Source organism: Choloepus didactylus, chromosome 18 (assembly GCF_015220235.1).
Source record: "Choloepus didactylus isolate mChoDid1 chromosome 18, mChoDid1.pri, whole genome shotgun sequence".
Classification (NCBI taxonomy): Eukaryota; Metazoa; Chordata; class Mammalia; order Pilosa; family Megalonychidae; genus Choloepus; species Choloepus didactylus.
The window spans coordinates 70,880,453-70,897,482 of NC_051324.1; the positions used below are offsets into that span (position 1 = coordinate 70,880,453).

Genomic DNA, 17,030 nt, shown 5'->3' on the forward strand with positions numbered 1-17,030 from the left:
ACTTCTGAGGAGACTTGACTCCTGTGCAGAGAACTCAAGCAAACCTTTAGGTTTGACTTCAGATTTCACATCCAGATGGGGGTTGAGTAAAAATATCGCTAATGCTTTGTGGAAGCTTTGTTCTGTCCACTTACCGAGAGGCTGCATCATCTCCTTTGAACAGGCTGCCATGTGGAATCATCTTGGACCTCCTCGGCCTGCCTTGAAACTGTTGGATGTATTTGATAGTGCCTGGACCTTGCCCCTCCACACTGACACAAACATAACGCCCCCAAACTGTTAGAATGAGCGGTCCTTGGGTGGATTGCCCTTTTTCCCCTCTAAATTTTCCTTTACGTTCAGCTTTCAGTTTTGAACCATTTAATCATCTGTTATTTCCAATTACTCTCCTTCTGTTTCACAGGTTGTCACCCAGTGATGCCAGGTGAGACTGGCCCGGCGCTGCCCCTGCTGCCAGTCACTAATAACTTAGAAGTCAAAAGGGAGAACCGTCTAAGAGCTCTTTTGTGCCTCATTTTCAGAAGTAGCCAAGGAATTCAGCAATGAGATTATCCCAGAAAACCTTTGGCAGTCAGTGAATAAGGGTGTAACTAAGAGCGTTCTGAGCTAGGCGGCCTGGCGGGGACAGGCAGAGCTGCAGCGGGTATAAAGGGAGAGTAATTAACGTGTACACCTGTTTGGGGACGTCTAAGGGGAACAGATGCTCAGCCTAGATAAACATTTCTCAGTGGGTTACCTACGAAGTTGTGTGTCTTGGGTTTAAATTTTGAAGTATGAATAAAGTTGCACTTGACTCACTAGCATAGTGTTTTTTGACTTTGAGATCCATAGTAAGGATATTTTCCCTGTGACTCAGTACACATTATTGTAAATGAAAAGCTTCAGAAAACACCCCAACTGCACAGAAGGCAAGGTGACATGTCCTATTTTAGTTATCCACTACACTGATTCTATACCCCACTAATGGGTTGTAACCTACAAACAGATTTGACGGTGGAGAAAATAATTGTCATGGATAAAAGGGAGGGGTCAGAGGCCCTGAGTTTGGGCAATGCTGGGTTACTAAGACACGCGGGATTCTTTACTAAATGAGCCATTTGAGGTCCCAGAATGCCCTGTGACTATTGGGGCAACTGAAGGCTTCTATCCAGAGGAACACGGGACCCTGCTAGCCTTGAGCCTGAGGGTCAGGTGTGGCCTATGGATGAGTAGTTCTCTCCTGATTGCCATGGCAGGGTGCTGTGGTTTCCCAAGGAGCTTGCTTTAGTCATTACAGTCCAAATATCCATAAGAGGTTTCTGAATTTCAGAAGTAGTCTTGATTCTGATGACCGAGTTCATCCCTCCTGTTAAGTGTGCTGATGATGTCAGCCTTCCAAAAACCATGGAAACGGCCAGATCAATAGTGTCATACTTTTTGGTGATAAGGTGGTAGTATATCCCTAAGGGAATTTCCCTCAGTGGCTGGTAGACTTCCCTGCAATTGACCCCCATTGATACCCAGAATTTTCCCATGGTTCTTGAATTCTAACACCTTGCATTTTACATGCTTCCTCTGCTTCCCCCAACACAAACAAGACACAGTGGTCGTTCATCATTTATGCAATTATCTAGTCTCAAATTACATTCTGCCTTTTGGGCTCCCACATTGTCATGGGGGTTGCCTTCCCCCACTTCATGGGGTAGAAGTGAATTGATCATGTTCTTAAGACTTCTCAAGTTGAAGGTTGGCGCTGGTTGCTGGGTAGGGTTGACGTTGACTTAGCCGGTGGGTGATCTTGGCCGGGCAGTGCATTCACCTTGGCTGCTGCTGGGTCTTGGTTAACTGATAGGCCCTGAATCGCTCCATGGACGATCTTAAAGTGGCTCAGCTCAGAGGAACGCCTGTCCTTGCCGGTGAGGGTCACATCTTGGGAGTGTTATCTTCAATTTAAAACTCAATCCAGCCAAACTATTTTTCTCCGACCCAGGAAGGACTTTCCTCAGATGAGCCCGGGACTTTCCTCGGATGAGCCCGGGACAACGTGGCACACCCCACCCTGAACAGGCTTTGATGACGGTTTTTACGTCCCCTGTTGGGAAGAAGCAGGTGGGGAGTTGGAGCCCCTCTCCGTAGGTTGAACAGATGAAAAAGGCTTGGGCACTGGAGGGGGTGAGAGCCACAGCTCTGCAAGAACAGGGGGCTCGGGGTCTTCAGGGTCAGCGCTGGTACAGCTGAATGATGCCTGCCTTGTGGAGGTCCTTCCACAGGGCGGCTTCCAGAAGCAGGTCGTGGTTCACGTAGAATATCAGTGGTCTCTTTTTTCGGTCGTAATAGTGTTCAGAAAATTTCCGGTAGTTGCTTGTGATGAATCCGTAGGCACTAACCTGTTCAAGGATAGTCACCAAGTTAGCATTTATTGAGCACCTACTGTGTGAAGTGACATGAATTTAGAAAGGCCTGGCCCACCCTCCTCTGAACCTTGTGTGAAGAGGCAGATAAAGAGTAGTAATGGCCCACACTAGCATCAGGCAGTGTGGTCTTAATTCAAATTTTCTCTCCCTAGTCTTCCAGCAATCTGAAGTAGGTATTATTCCCATTTTCCAAATGAACAGGCTCAGAGAGGCAAACAAACATGTCCCCAGTCACACAGCTGGTGAGTTGGCAGAGCTGGGTCTTGGACCCAAGTCTGTCTGACTCCAAACCCATGGTCTTCATTGGTAGGCTATGAAAGGATGGAGGCAAAAGCCCGTAACTACCTGTGTCCCATCCTACAGGTAGACTAGATAAGACATTTCTGCTTTCAAATTGGGCAGCGCCATGGGATGGCATCTGCCCTCCAGTGCCTGTACTGGTTTTGGCATGGCCACCGCCTTGCCTTGGAAACTGCTGCTCCACCTCTCTGCCTCCCTGCGGGCAACGCTCCCAAACGTAGCGTCTCCTACAGAGATTTCAAAGTTTTGTGTGTATTTGTGTGTGGAAGGCTAAACCCACTTCCTCACCCCGATTCTGGAATGCTCCCATAAAAGGATGTCCCTACCCAGTTCCACTGAGAAGATTTTGCTTTCAGAAGTCATTTGAAGGATGGATCATTTGCGCCTTAAATACCATCTAGAGCTGCTGCATTGGGGAAGAGGAAGTCAAAGACGGAAGCACTGGGGCAGCGGGTGTGGACGGAAGGGCAGTGCTGGCCTAGGAGCTGTCCTCTAAAGGACCCTGGGGGCAGAGCAGCAGTGACGCTCCTCCCAGTGCCTTCTCCAGACCCATCGCTCCTGTGGCTGGGGAATCCTTTCCCAGAGGACAGAGGCCAAGAGTCTCAGGTCTGGGAGTGACAGTTGCCCGGAAGGGACATCAGGGATCAAATCACATTCCATTCACACCTGGGTTCCCTTTACCTGGTCACAGGTGTGCAATGCTGTTAGCAGCATGAGGGCCCCAGTACTCGGCATATATAGGTCTCCAAAATTTGTGTTTATCAACTTTGATTTCAAAAACCTGGAAGTAGAGAGAAGCATTAAAATTCCAGAGACAGGTTTAGGCCACACACGCCAGCTCAATGCTTGTGCCCTTATGCTTTACAACCACAGGACAAGTCGGTGGGAAAATGTTCAAAAACTCCTGGAACTGCCATCCCCGTCAATTTTCTATTTGGGGAAAACATGTGAACTCCTAAATCCAAAATCATCGGTTGGAATAAAACCTGCCCAGCCAAGAACCACAGCGAGGCCCTTCCCCCTTTCTCCCCACTCTAGCCGGTTCCCCTCTCTGGCCCCTAGAGCAGAGGGGCCCCCCCTTTCTTGCAGCCTGAGACCTAAGTTCTCTCTCCCACCGGACTTGGCCAAGAGGAGTTGTGTAAGAGAGGAGGGAGTGTGGCCCATGACCAGCTCCCTGGCGTGACGGCACCCACACTCAGCCCCGAGCCAGGGCACAGCTGGGGGGTCATGGGCTCTGCCCTCGGTGCCGGATTCCCAGCAACCTCACCCCCAGCTGGTGTTATGGGGGGATGGCTGTGCTGCACAGCTGCAGTTTGCCCTACAGGCTCCCTCGCCACCCTTCCCCATCTGCTCTGTCCTGGGGTGCTGGTCTCCACGGGCCACAGCAGGGGTCTTCAACCTCGATACCATTGACGTGGTGGGTGGGGAGGCCTGTGCTCTGTGGCGGGGGCTGTCCTGCACTGCAGGATGTTTAGCGGCATCCCTGGCCTCCCTGCCAGCGGCACTCATCCTCTCCTTGTGAAACCAGAAATGTCTGCAGTCATGGCCAGATGTCCACTTAAACCACTGGCCTGCCCCTAGGGGCTCCCCCATGGGTTTCCATAGAACCACTGTGAAGCCCGGGCAGGAGAGGGAGGCCAGGCTGTGGGTCCCCTCGGGCTCCTCCTTGTGGGGCCCCTCGGGCTGGCTGTGTTTGGGCCTGAAGGTGATGGCAACTCTGCCCCTAAAAGCCTACACCTCATGCTTCCCCCACACCCCAACTTGAATTCTCCTAATTTGAGTTTCTTGAGTTTCCTGTCCACTCCCTGTGGACCTTGACTGCCCTACAACAGCAGCTTCGAGGTATTAGGGTCAGTTGTGAATGGAACGTTCTAAAGGGCCCAGTGCTGCCCTGGGCGCTTAGCGCTCCATGCAGGTGACCTCCTGCCACTGGGGCTTGTGGGAAGGGACCTGGTGATGGGGGACAGGTGTAAATGAGAGGGAATGGGTTTCAGCTGTGAAAAGGGGCCTGTTCCTCCAGGTCCCCCATCCCCTCGTCACTCGTCCGCTCACCACCCGTCTGCTCGCCTTACCTCTCTGTCAGGTAGCGGATGAAGTCTGGATGGAGCAGCTTGAATTTACTGGCAGAGGCTCCTGGTCCGAAATAGCTCTGAGGCCTAGGACCCACGAAAGAAGTGGACAGAGCGGGTCGACCCGTCGTACTGCCCGCTGGAGAGCGGGGCGAGGGGCAGGCCGGCGCGCCGGCGGTAGGAGGAGCGGTGGGGCCGGGGCTGGGAGTAGTAGCGGGAGAAGGGGGTGTAGAAGGTGGCGGGCAGGACGGTGGGCACCACGTGGGGCTTCCCTCCCAGCAGGACCTCGGAAGGCAGGGAGTAGGAGAGGGAGGACGGGGGCGTGAACAGGGATGGGGGCGTCGGGTAGGAGCAGTTGACGCTGGGGAGGTGGGGGGGTGGGGGGAGGAGGGGCAGGTAGAGAGAGTCAGGGGGCGGCGGGGGTGGGGGGCGCGGGCAGGGGAAGGAGCAAGGGAAGCACTGGTTTTGGGGGAGCGGCACTGTGGGGGGCTGGAAGAAGGGGGGCTCCTTCAGGAAGCGGGGCACGTAGGGGGCGATGAAGGAGGGGATGCCCCGAATGGGCCCTATGAAGGAGGCCGAGCCGGAAGGGCTGTGGGAGGGGGACCTGGCAGGGGGCACAGGGGGGTTCTGGGAGGGGTTTCGGGAGAGGGTCTTCAAGCCCGACTGGGAGGGAGACTTGGAGGCTGGTGGAGTGGACGCCTGGGCGGCCCCGCGGGGCACATGTTGGACGTGAGGGCTGGGGGTCAGGGAGGAGGCACGGGAGGAGGGCTGCGAGGCGTTAGGGGTGGCGGGGTGGGAGGGGGGGCGGGAAGAGCCCCCCCGGCCTGGGGAAGGCGAGGGGGCCGAGCCGCTGGCGTTGGCGTAGGGCTGCTGGCCGGGGTTGCCGGCGAAGTGGTTGGAGCGGGACTGGGAGGGGGACTGGGTGGGGGACGGATTAGGGGTGTGGGAGGGGGAGCTCATTGGTGTTAGGAGGGATTTCGGCCCCCTCGCTGTCTTGGAGCCAGCCCCCTCAAGGGTCCAGTGCCTCCTGGGTCACAGAGCCCACCCGGGCCCCCGCATCACAGCTGAGAATTGTTGGGTCATCGCCAGGCTGGGGCAGGGCCAGGGCCTGGCTGGGGAGGACTTAACCCTGAGAGATGTGTCGAGGGCACTGAGCTAGGTGGGAAGGGGGCTTCCGAGAGCAGCTCAGCCTGGCCATGGGTTCGGCCTGGATTTCTCAGGACCATACCACGGGGGCAGGAAATTGTCTCGGAACATCAGGGAGAAGGTTCAGACGAGGAGGGCCAGGACATGGGTCAAAGGAGTTGGACAGAGGCCTGCCGGGCAGGAAGGTGGGAGAGAAAAGACAAAGCATCCTCTGTCCCCACTTTGCAGGAAACTGGCCGACAGAGCCCGCTCTCTGTTTCCCAGGCCGGGCCCTGGGAAGGGAGCCTGCCAGGCTGAGCGGCCTGCATCCTGGTCCCTTCTCTCAGTTTCCAGAAACAATGTGCTCTGCAGGAGAGCAGACCCTGCTGTGGCCGGGGCCCTGTAACTGCTCTCTGTGTCCTTGGGCAGCAGGGCTGGTTATGGAGAAGGCAGCCCAAAGCAGGCCGGCCGGGCCCTTACTCCCCCGGGCAAAGCTACCCCTCCAGCAGCAAGAGTGTTACTGGGAGCCAGGAGGGCCACCTGGAATTTCTGAGGACATAAAATAAAAGCATAAACCCCAACGCTCTGTTGAGTTCTTGGGGATTTTCTCACATGCCTCGAGAAGCCCCACTGGGTTATGACCCTCCTTCCCTCGCTGCCCTTCACCCCGGGAGCCAGGGGCATGGCCATGGCCTTACCCCACCCTCTATCCCAGCATCACACCACCCCCCACTTGGCAGCTCACATGTCCCCTTCATCAGGCCCCTCAGGGACAGGCACACCCAGAATGGCCGATCTCAGCATCACGTAGTCGCGGATGTTGGAGGGGATGAAGATGTAGCGCAGGTCCTGTCGGGGTGAGAGACACGCTGAGCCCCCAGGGCAGCACCACCATGCTTGGCTCCTCCTCAGGACCCCGCAGCCAGCCCTGCCACCTGCCTGACGCGAGAACTCCCCAAGTAAGCCTTTGATTCCCACCCTCAGGTGTTGTGGTGGTTTGAAGATATGTTCACAACCCTTTGCTACTCCTCTAAGAGGAGAAGCCTCATTGCCATGTGTTTGTGAACTTCTTTTTAATAAAAAGTTGAAGTCGTGTGTGGTTTTGGGGACTCCTCATAAAAGGCACTGCGGCCTCCTTGCCCGTCCTGGGATTGCTTGTCCTGGGGGATGTTGGCTGCCATGTGGTGAGGACACTCTAGAACCCACAGAGCAGCCCACGGGGCAATGGCCTGTGAGTGAGCCATCTGGAGTGGGGGGACTCCAGCGCCCCACTCTAGCCTTTGGATGACTTCAGCCTCTGCCAATCCTGACTGCAACCACCCCAGAGACCCAGGGCCAGAGCCATTCCTGTAAGGTGCTCTCCAGTTCCTCACCCTTCTACAGAAACTGTGTGGTGACCTAAATGTTTGTTGTTTAAAGTACTGGGGCAATTTGTTACGCAGCAAGAGATAATTCATACAAGTGCTATGGCCACGCCAGAAATGAAGCTGCCCCGTCTTGTTCTATCATGAGCTAAGAGAGGTTCCACAGTGAGGACTCGGTGACATAAACACTATGGAAAAGACATCCCTAAATTCCCTGATCAGAGGAGGAAGCTTCTAGAACACCCAACCCAGCCTATCGAATGCCTTAGAATTTCCTATCTGAGTTCTCCCTAACTACGGGCGGCACCCAGAACAATTGGGAGCAGAAGCACAGTATGATGGCAACTACACGTGGGTGAAAGAGCCCGGAGGCCAGCAAAGTGGCTCCAATTCTGGCTGCCCCCCTGGCTAGCTGTGGCCTCGGGCACGCTCCTCGGCCTCTCTGAACCACAGTTTCCAAACACTTAGCATTTTCTGCACAGAGCTGTTGTGAGAATTCCAAAGCTCACACGTTTACTCTTCTGGTGGGCAGCATGGGGACACGGAACAACCCTAGCAGTGTGGCCAAGGGGCCTGGTTTCTAATTCTAGGCATGTGGCCTGGGCCATGTCCCCGAACCTCTCAGAGCCTCAGCTTTGCCATCTGCAAGTGGACGTGATGGTCCCACCCAGGGCTTCTGGGATGACTCAGCACGCACCCCGCACAATGCTGGGGATAGCGTGAGCCACGGCAGGCTGATCCCCACCAAGGACCAGGAGCTCTGGGGTGGGCTGTCTGGATGGGAACCGGGCCCTACTGCTTCCTTGCTGAATGAAACTGGACACTGAGCTTTAGTCTCCACTCCTGTAGAATGTGCTTGACGTGAAAGATATTAAATGCCTGACACGCAGTAAACCTTCAGTAAACATTAGCTGTTGATGATCCATGTTCCAGGTGAGTCCTAGCCACCTAAACCGACAGACAGGCCTTGACCAGATCCTCTTTCTGCCTCCACGGCTCCATCCTGGGCAGCCAGGCTCCTCTCCATCCACAGCACCAGGGTTTGTGGCCCCCCTGGCCCACTCACGGAGGGGGCTCCAGGAACAGCAGCGACCCTGGTGTGCCCCCCGGAGGCCTCACCTGGCCCTGTGGTACGGAGGTGAAGCCGAGGTTCCAGTAGGAGATGAGGGAGTTTTTCATGGTGTTCACCGTGAAACCGTAGAATGAGGTCTTGGTGCCCACGTCGTGTTCAAAGCCTTTGATCACAGCTCCATTGAGTCTGGGCCGAAACAGAGGCCCATCAGCCTCCTCACAGGAAGAGTAGGCTGTCTGCGTTCACTGCCATCCCCATGGACCCCATGCCCGTCCCCGTGCCCCTGCCCAGACAGCCCCCTCCGCGCTCGGCAGCCCCAGCCCTCCCTCCTTCAGACCTCAAGCCACTCCCTGGGTCGTGGGCTAGTCGGGCCCTGGTGGCGCCTCTGCCCGGGTCCCCTGGGCAGGGGGACACCCACGCTCTGTCTTCAGGGCCCCCTGCTTGCCTGTGTGCACCCATGCCTGCCGCCCCTCCAGCCGCCCCTCCAGCTGCCTGGGCCCAGCATGGAAGATGCTCCCGGGCCTGGCTGAGGCCGGCTGCCCGCCCAGCCCCTCCGCCCCTCCTCCCCGGCCCCTGCCCTCCCACCTGAACACGTAGTCGTGGGTGTCGATGTGCAGGCCCTGGCGGGAGCCGTTCAGGATGCCTCCGTTCCCCACCACAGCGCACCGCACGCAGCCTGGGGGCGGCTCCCCGGAGGCGGCGAAGAGCTTGGCGTTCCCAGAGCCGTTCAGGAGGGTCAGGGTGGAGGCGATGGCTGCGCCAGGACCAGGGGGGAGCTGTGAGCTGGGGTGGGGGTGGGAGCGTCCCCGGGCCTTCCGCGGACCCTCTGGCTCTGGGGTCCAGCTCACCTGAGGCCTGAGCAGAAGCCCCTGCCTGGGCAGCAGGTAGGGTGGAGGGTGGGTGGGGAGGGGCTGAGAACCAAGAAGCAGAAGGTGGAGAAGGGGACCTGGCTGTGCCCGGGACTCCAAAGGCCTCGACCTCCTCAAAACTCAGAATAACTGGTCCTCCCAGGGCTGTGTATATTTCAAAAGAAAATGATCTGAGAAATTGTGGGAGTGAGGGTGGATTTAATGCTGAGGGGGCTCCGGGACAGGATGTAGCAACCTGGAGCCCCTGTCCTCGGCCACCTTTGGACGCTGGAGCCTTTCGTGCCAGGGGGTCACCAGATGGGGAGAGCCCCTCTGCGGGCCAGCCACTGCCCTCTCACTGACCCCCGTGCCTGGGGCGGAGGAGGGAAGGCCCCCTGGGGAGGAGGGATGACAGGGAGCACCTGCCTGGCTGAGAGTGGGAGGAGGGGGAGTGGAGGCGGAAGGGTTAAGGGCAGCAGTGGGGGCCAGCGTACCTTGGTGGGAGAGCCCCTGCCAGCCGTAGGGGGCTTTGTGCCGGCTCAGCCTGTCCCAGAGCTCCTGGGTGAAGAGCTCCCCCCACAGCAGCACCGGAGTGGAGAGATCAAACAGGCCCTGGAAGTGGGGGTCCCGCTGAATGGTGAGGTAAAGGGGGTGGTGGCAGTGCTGCCTCTGTGGGGAGAAGTTAACGGGGCTGAGTGGGGGGCCCAGAGACCCCATGGGAGGGGAGGGAGGGAGAGAGGAGCTGCCGTTCCCCCAGCCCAGGATTTGTGAGCCGAGTGGCCTGCGGTCCAGGGTCCCAGGGGGGTCAGAGAGCTTTCTGGGTTTACCCCACCCAATACTTCCCCCTCTGGAGGCCAAATCCCCGTGGCCTGTCAGACCATTCACCTCCCATTTGGGGAAACTTTGGGGTGTTTTCCAGTCACTGGGTACAACCTGCCTGACCCTTCAGTGGAGGAGCCCAACTCTGGGCTTGTGCTTGATTGACTTGGTTCCAGAAAAACACGTGGCCTTATTTGGAAACAGGGTCTCTGCAGATGTAAGTGGCCACACAGCCACTTACTGGGTTAGGGTGGGCTCAGAAGCCAATGCTGCTGATACGACCCACCCAAGCTCTTTGTTAAGCTGTTCCTTGATTTGATCGAAGCACGATGCAGGAAACAGTGGTACAGTCATTTCTGCTATAAGGTGACACAGGAGTGCCCCAAAATTATTGTGCAATCACATGCAACTGAAACCACAAGGTTTAGGGGGAAAATGGGATTAGTAACATAGCACTCAAACACTTTGTGAGTGACACATAAAACACAAGATAGGAGCCTAATAGAGATGGCAGCACAGTTTTAACTGTACTAAATGGTTAAGAAATACATAAATATTGCTGAAAATGATGGCGCTTTACCTGGGAAAAAGCTTGAAGTTTGCTTGTGGAAGTGGGTGGTGGAAGGATGGTGGCTTGTGCATTAGGGTGAAGTGGTGCAAGGAGGGTTGTCTGGAATGGGACGGAAAGCTGTAACACCAGGAACGGATGGGTGTGCTTGTGGCAAACTAGGTCCCGATGGATTTGTGAGGTGCATGTGTGTGCATTTTGTGTACACCTACGCAGCTCAGTTCAGCTGGGTATATTTCTCCCCAAGAAGATCACACATAAGCAAATGTGAAATTTGTGTAAGGTTCAAATTGTTTCCTAATCTATCAATCTTGTTGGGACAAATTCATGGCTTCAAAACAAGCATTACGACACAACTGACTGCACTTATTTACTATTCAGTTTATCATAGAGATGTTACCAGGGCCTTCTTTATGATACTCCAGGAAAGAAATCTTCAGGTCTGGGTATCAGGAAAGGCTCAGAGCCAGAATTGCAGCCCATGTCTTACACTTCATGGCAACCTGGCCATGCACTCATCTGACATTGTCTTGTTTTCCTACCTTTATTTTCCTTTACCTGTTCCATTGTTTTATTCTATTTTCATGCCTTTGCCTTCTGACATGGGTCCCAGATTCACCGCAACTCCTTTTTCTAAACCAGGTGGGGTTATCTATCAATCAGCATTAAGCAGCTCAGGGTGGAAAGACTTTAGGCAACTTAACCATACCCTAGTCCAAGCACTCATAAGATGCTCGAGGCCTCTTTTCAACCTTTGGGCCTCAGCTCTCCAGATGGTGGGACCATCTGCCATGGCTGCACGGGCTGTCCCTGACCAGCTCAGCTGCAACTGAGCTTTTGCATGGAGCAAAGTCTTTCTGCCTGAGGCCTCTGTCAACTCATCCTGGTTCAGTCTCTCGGGCATTGAAAACAACTCTTGAACCTCTGCTAATCTAGAACCACACCTTCATCTCCCTGCTTCTCTACCACGGCACACAGAGCCTGGGGTGGAGGCTGTGGGCACGAGGGTCCAGAGCCAGGCTCCGGGGCTAGACCAGAGGCTCAAACCCCACTTGCACCCCAATTCCCTGGGTGATCCTGAGCAAGCACCTGGCCTTTCTGGGCCTCGGTTTGCTCCAGGGGCTGCGGGGAGGCTTGTGTGGGAATGTGCTGCAGCCTCCAGGTGGCTACTCCAGTTAAAGAGCCCCGAGCACTCTCAAAGCCTTAGCAAACACAGAGCATCCCCAGGACTTGGAGTCTGCTCCACGGTAAGTAAAAAGACACTTTTTATGGAGCAGGATGCAAAATTCACAGAACTTTTTTAAAAGATAAATCATGACTCCCCCCAACTTTTAGGCTGGATCAAAGTGTATTTATTCACTCTTCTCTGTTACTGGGGTTTAGGAAACCTCCATGGTCAGTTCTGAGAAGCCCTGACCCGTGGGTTGCTCAGCTCCTCTGCACTTGAAGCTTGAGGGGTTCCAGAGAGCTCACACCCAGCACTCCCATGAGAATGTTCTAGTTTGCCCTGCTCCTTTCCCCTCCTCCCCTCTAACACAAGGATGCTCAAAACGCCTGGAGTAGCCAACCACTGTACCTTTCTTGCACCAGCTTTCGAGGCTTTGGGTCCAAACAATGCTTGAGGTGATGTGGCGTCCCTGGGGGAGAAGGCAGAAGGAAAGCAGGGGTCTGGCTGGGTCTTGCCCATCAGTGGGTCCAACCTGCCCCCTCGATCTCCTGGGCCAACTCCCTGAGCTCCCAGCTGACAGGGTCCATCCTTTTGATAGTTCTACTTCTATGCTCTGATTCTCACCCCTGCCTCTCACTTTGGGCACACAAAACACCGCTGCTTTATTATGTTCTGCCCATCTTTATAAACCCAGAATTCAAGACACCCCTAAGTGAGCAGCAGAAATGCAGAGTTTATAGGTGGGGTAGGATGGTGGTTAAAATAGGGCCACCTCTAAGGAAAGACAGCCATCTCCCTGGAATTGTGACCATCTGAGGGGTCCCCGTGCCAAGGCCACGGGGGCAGGGTTAGGTCCAGTATGACTCGGACTCCCTGCCCCTTGGGGTGGGTTGTGCCCCACGATCCCAGCTCCCTGGGTTTCTATCCCGGCTCTACCATTTGCCAGGGGTGTGATCTCGGGCAAGTTCCTTGACTTCTTGGAACCTTAAGCTCTGCACCTGCACAGCGGAGATAATCAGACTGAGTTCTTCAGACTTTTGGGAGCGTTCAAAGAGAGAATCTCTATAATCTCCTGTAAGTGGTACCCTCTGGGTGTCAACTACTGTTACCTAAAGGAGGAAGGGAAAGTACCTTGGACCCGTCTCTATCATTAGTGTCCCTTCTAGCTAATAGGGCTAGTGTTACCTAACCCCCGGTGCCAGGTGGCCCCGGCATGGGGCAGAGAGCAAACAGAAAGGAAAGAATCGGGACACTTGCCTATTCAAAAGGTGGTAAGGCTTGTCCCAGATCACCCCCTCTCTCCAGCACCCACAAAGAGCAGGTGGAGGTGGATTAGTGGAATGAGCAACCTGAGTGTTCAATGGCCATTTTCAAGGGAAACAAAGGCCTCTTGTCACTTGCTGCTAGGTGCTAAGACAGACTGAGTCACCAGGAAGCCTGTGATCTGCCTCAGGTTTCCAGCAAGACCTGGAGGGGCAGGTCAGACAGAGCAGGGATGGGCCCTTCCCCCAGTCCTCCCTTTCTCCCTCTTGTCCACCCACATAATCCCAGAGCTCTGCCCACTTCTCCTACCCCGGGCACAAGATGACCTGCCTCTGCAGAGGAACTCGCATAGGCTGCCCAGGAAAACCTCCACCCAGGAGCACTTGAAAAACACCCATGCCCAGGCCCCACCCCTGAGATTCTGCTCAGATTGGCCTGGGGAGGGGAGCTGGGCAGGGTGCGTTTTACAGCCTCCTCAGGTGATTCTTAGGTGCAGTCAGGCCTGAGAACCTTGGGTCAAAGAACTACTGAGCCAGGCAGATTTGAGGCCGAGTGTCACAGGGCTGATGGGGACCGTCCCCTTGACATTCAACTTTGCTGCTTCGGGGTGCTCAGGCACTTCTCCCAGCCCCTCACCCTCCCATCCTGCCAGCCCCCTCCCTTTTAGGAATCTGAGTGGCGACAAGGGCCAGCTCTGCACACCCCTCCAGGAAGTTTTATCAGCCCAAGAAGAAATAAGGACTGTCGTGCATTTTTCATAAAACTAAATGTATTCACCTTAGATCATATTCTTCTACATTTTTTGACCCCAAAATTCCCTTTTTAAAATGAAGTAATGTTGCCAAGAGGTTGTAACTAGCAGCCCTATGGCAATCCTCACCCCTGCCCCTTCTTAATTTTTTTTTTTTTTTTTTTTTTTTTTTTTTTTTTACCAGGTATAGACAATCCCCCTATCTGGAAACAACTGATTCAGAATCGTGAGTAAATTCGCAGACTAGATTCCACTCCCTAACGTGGCCTTCTTGGGTTCTGGGATTCCGTAGACCCTGGCCCAGCCACCCTTTTGACTCTCTTCTTGCTGCACTCAGCAGCCTGGCCAGGCAAGTGTGTGTGCAGTCCTGGCTTGGATCTGTCACACAGCCTGGGATGCCACCCCCCTTCCCACCCAGCCTCTTTCCCAGACTTAAATATCCACCTCCTCCAGCGAGGTTCCAGTCCTGACCTGTTCCCCTTGGAATTTAAACTACAGCTTAAAACATCACCGAGAAGCAATGGAAGTGGGCAGTTTCTTGCATTGTATTAGATTTCTAAAAGACGAAGGATCTTAAAAGTAATAGATAAATAAATAGAGCTTTGTTGAGGATTATGACTTTACAATAAACTTCATGTTTAAAGTTGTATTAGAAACTTTCAAAGGATGCTGAATTTGTGTTTTTAAACAACTTCACAGAAAATTGACAAGTATCCACTTCCTTTATACACTGAACCCTTTCAATCCTTCTCATTACACGTTTTCTGTCTGCACCGATACTTGGTAACCAAAGAGCGCCCTTCCTTCTAAGCGGCCTCAACTCAAAATCATTTGCAACTTGGCTTCCTATTGCTTTGCACATTTGGATGTGTCCTTCTCCCTCCTCTCCTGAGAGCAGACACTAATTTTGTTGTTAACCCATTATGCCCAGGACAAGGCTTTGTGAGGCATCAAGAGTTGCAACTGAGAAAATGCAAATGTTGCAGATGGAACAGGCTGGGCCAAGCAGCACCTCCAAAGTGTGGCCTGTGGATGCCCTAGGGGCCTCCCAAACCCAGACCCTGGACCGGCTCCACCTCCCAGAAGTAAACCTGAATCCTTTTCGAGGCTTCTTGAGTACCTGGAACCATCACCTGCCAAGGGCAGCGCTCAGGTTTCTCCTCGTGGGGCACAAATAAAAGAAAGGCGCCGGGGCAAGCGGGAGGGAGGCGAGCCCGGGAGGAGGCGCATAGAGGGGGCCTTGGATGGAGCCCAGAGGCGGCCCCTGTTTCCAAGGCCCGATCGCGCCCAGACGATGCTTATCAAAATAAACACCCGAGCAAATAGAGCGCCCAGAGATAAGGGAACGGGGTGGGGTGGGTGGGGTGGGAGCGCGGGAGGCGGGTCAGAATCTAGAGCGAGTGGGAAAGGATCCACAGCCGGACTGGGGATCCCTGCAAAGTTGGAAACCGGGAGACTTAGGGCCCTGACCTAAAAAATAGAGCTGAACAAAATCTGACGTGACCAAAGGAGAGTTCCCGACAACAGCGGGACTGGAGCTTTCCTGATGCACGCGACCCTGACAAAAGTCGACAATAAAAAGTGTTCCTAATCAGGACGGGAGTGAATTAACCATACACGGCTGTCCCGGGCGGTTCGCCGGCGCGCGAGGGGACCCGGTCAGAGGCGGTGGGGTCCGGGCAGCGCGGATTTAGCCCAGGGGGGCCGCCTCTGGGAACAAAGGGCCGCGCGGACCAAGCCCCCGAGGGAAGCCACCCCAGGGGCGGATCGAAGGCTGCGGGCGGCCGGAAAGCCCTGGGCTGCGCGCCCTCCCCACGCGCTGCTCGCCCCGGCGCCCTCCCGTCTGGTGGCGCGCGGCAGCCCTTACCTGGCCCGGGCGGAGGGCCCCGGGTAGCGCTTCGTCGCCGAAGAGTACAAGGCGAAGAGGATTCCGGAACAGGCAGCCGCGAGCAGGAGCAGCAGCCAGAAGAGAGGGCCACGCGGGAGCCCCATTCAGCCCCGGCCCGCGGGCGCCCCGTCCGACGGCCCGAGCCGAGGGGCCGGGGCCGTGGAGGACACCGCGGGATTCTCGGAGGCGGCTCCTGACCTGCCCGGCCCTGCCCGTCCCCGCCCCCTCCCTCCCCTCGCGGCACCTCCCAGCCCTGCTGCTCTCCGCAGAGGAGCCAGAGGCCGCTGCACCCTTGTGGACCGCGCGGCCGGGCGGGCAGGTGGGCGTGTTGTTCCGACGCCCGGATTCCCCCGCGGCCCTCCGCGCTGCTCCTGCAGGAGGTCACTTCGATAGCCGGACCCGCGCCTCTGTGCGCCCTCCTGCTCCCAGTTCCGGGACCGTCGCAAGCCCGGGCTGGCCCGAGCGCTTTCCCCTTACTGTCAAGGGCGGGCGCGCTCCGCCCGAGGGCCGGCGGGGTCGGCCGGGCGCGGGGAGACGCTGCCACCTGCTGCGGAGACCGCGTACTGCCGCTCGGCGGCCCGGGCCTGGAGCTTCCCGGCGCCCACGTCTGGTGGGGCGCAGCGGGGAAGCGTCCCCCTCGGCTCCCCTCGGAAGAGCCCTCAAGACCTGTTGGTTTGGCCCTGGGACTTTGGGTCATTCCAGAACTGCGGGTGTAAAGAGGGGCCGGTTCACCAAGGGAGCTGGGGAGGGAAGGGCGAGGATAGAGGAGAAAACCCCGACGGCTCGAGGTGGAGGCGGTGAGGTAGGAAGCCTGTGGGGATGGGGACGTGGGGCGTGACACTGTTCATCCCTTTGTCTGGTGATTATCTGGAGGGCCAGGATCCTTGGCGTGATTGTGTTCCTTTTTCAAAATGAGGCCACCCTGGGGCTCTCAACAGCAGAGAAATCACCTGAAAAGTCCAGCAGGGACCCCAGCGTCACGGTGAGGGGCTGAGGAGGTGCTTGCACCTGTACATCTGCAGGCTGCGCTCTCCTGGTCAAGAGTGGAAGGGCGCTGGAGCAGTAGGAAGGCCCAGTGGTGGGGCGGTTTATTCTCCAGTGGGCAGTACCCAGGGTCTTAGACCTCAAACGCTTGTGAAATATCCCAGTTGCACAACTGTCAAGAGCCTGCGAGGGTGAGAGGCCTGACTCCCTCCACAAATACTTTCTGCTCTCATCTGTTCATATATCAGAGCAAGTCTAGGTGTAGCAATTCTCCAATTGCAAGATTTCCTGAAAAGCTTTCTGGGGCCTGTATCTGTGGCCAGGAATGGGTCGTTCAGGCTCAGTTCTCTTACCTCCTCTGGGAGTAAGTGGGGCCCAGCGGCATCACACATAAACCTTCCTTCCCATTAACCCCAGG

The 17,030-nt window shown here is 55.9% G+C and overlaps 1 protein-coding gene across 7 annotated transcripts; it reads right to left on the reverse strand.

Moving 5' to 3' along the window:
- Positions 1-1,583: 1,583 nt before the first annotated feature.
- ST6GALNAC2 (ST6 N-acetylgalactosaminide alpha-2,6-sialyltransferase 2) lies at positions 1,584-15,844 on the reverse strand. 7 transcript variants are annotated; one of them, XM_037808637.1, is made up of 10 exons: positions 15,608-15,844; positions 12,135-12,195; positions 10,571-10,660; positions 9,666-9,840; positions 8,909-9,077; positions 8,371-8,509; positions 6,633-6,736; positions 4,766-4,963; positions 3,375-3,474; positions 1,584-2,366 (listed from the first exon to the last, which is right to left on the reverse strand). In XM_037808637.1, exons 1-10 carry the CDS (start codon positions 15,730-15,732, stop codon positions 2,199-2,201), a joined length of 1,329 nt encoding a protein of 442 aa, XP_037664565.1. In that variant the 5' UTR covers positions 15,733-15,844; the 3' UTR covers positions 1,584-2,198. The 7 variants fall into 7 exon arrangements, with proteins under 7 accessions (XP_037664565.1, XP_037664567.1, XP_037664568.1 ...); XM_037808639.1 differs by having other exon boundaries at positions 4,766-4,849; positions 15,608-15,842; XM_037808643.1 differs by lacking the exon at positions 1,584-2,366 and adding an exon at positions 5,991-6,078 and having other exon boundaries at positions 4,766-4,849.
- Between the last annotated feature and the right edge of the window lie 1,186 nt (positions 15,845-17,030).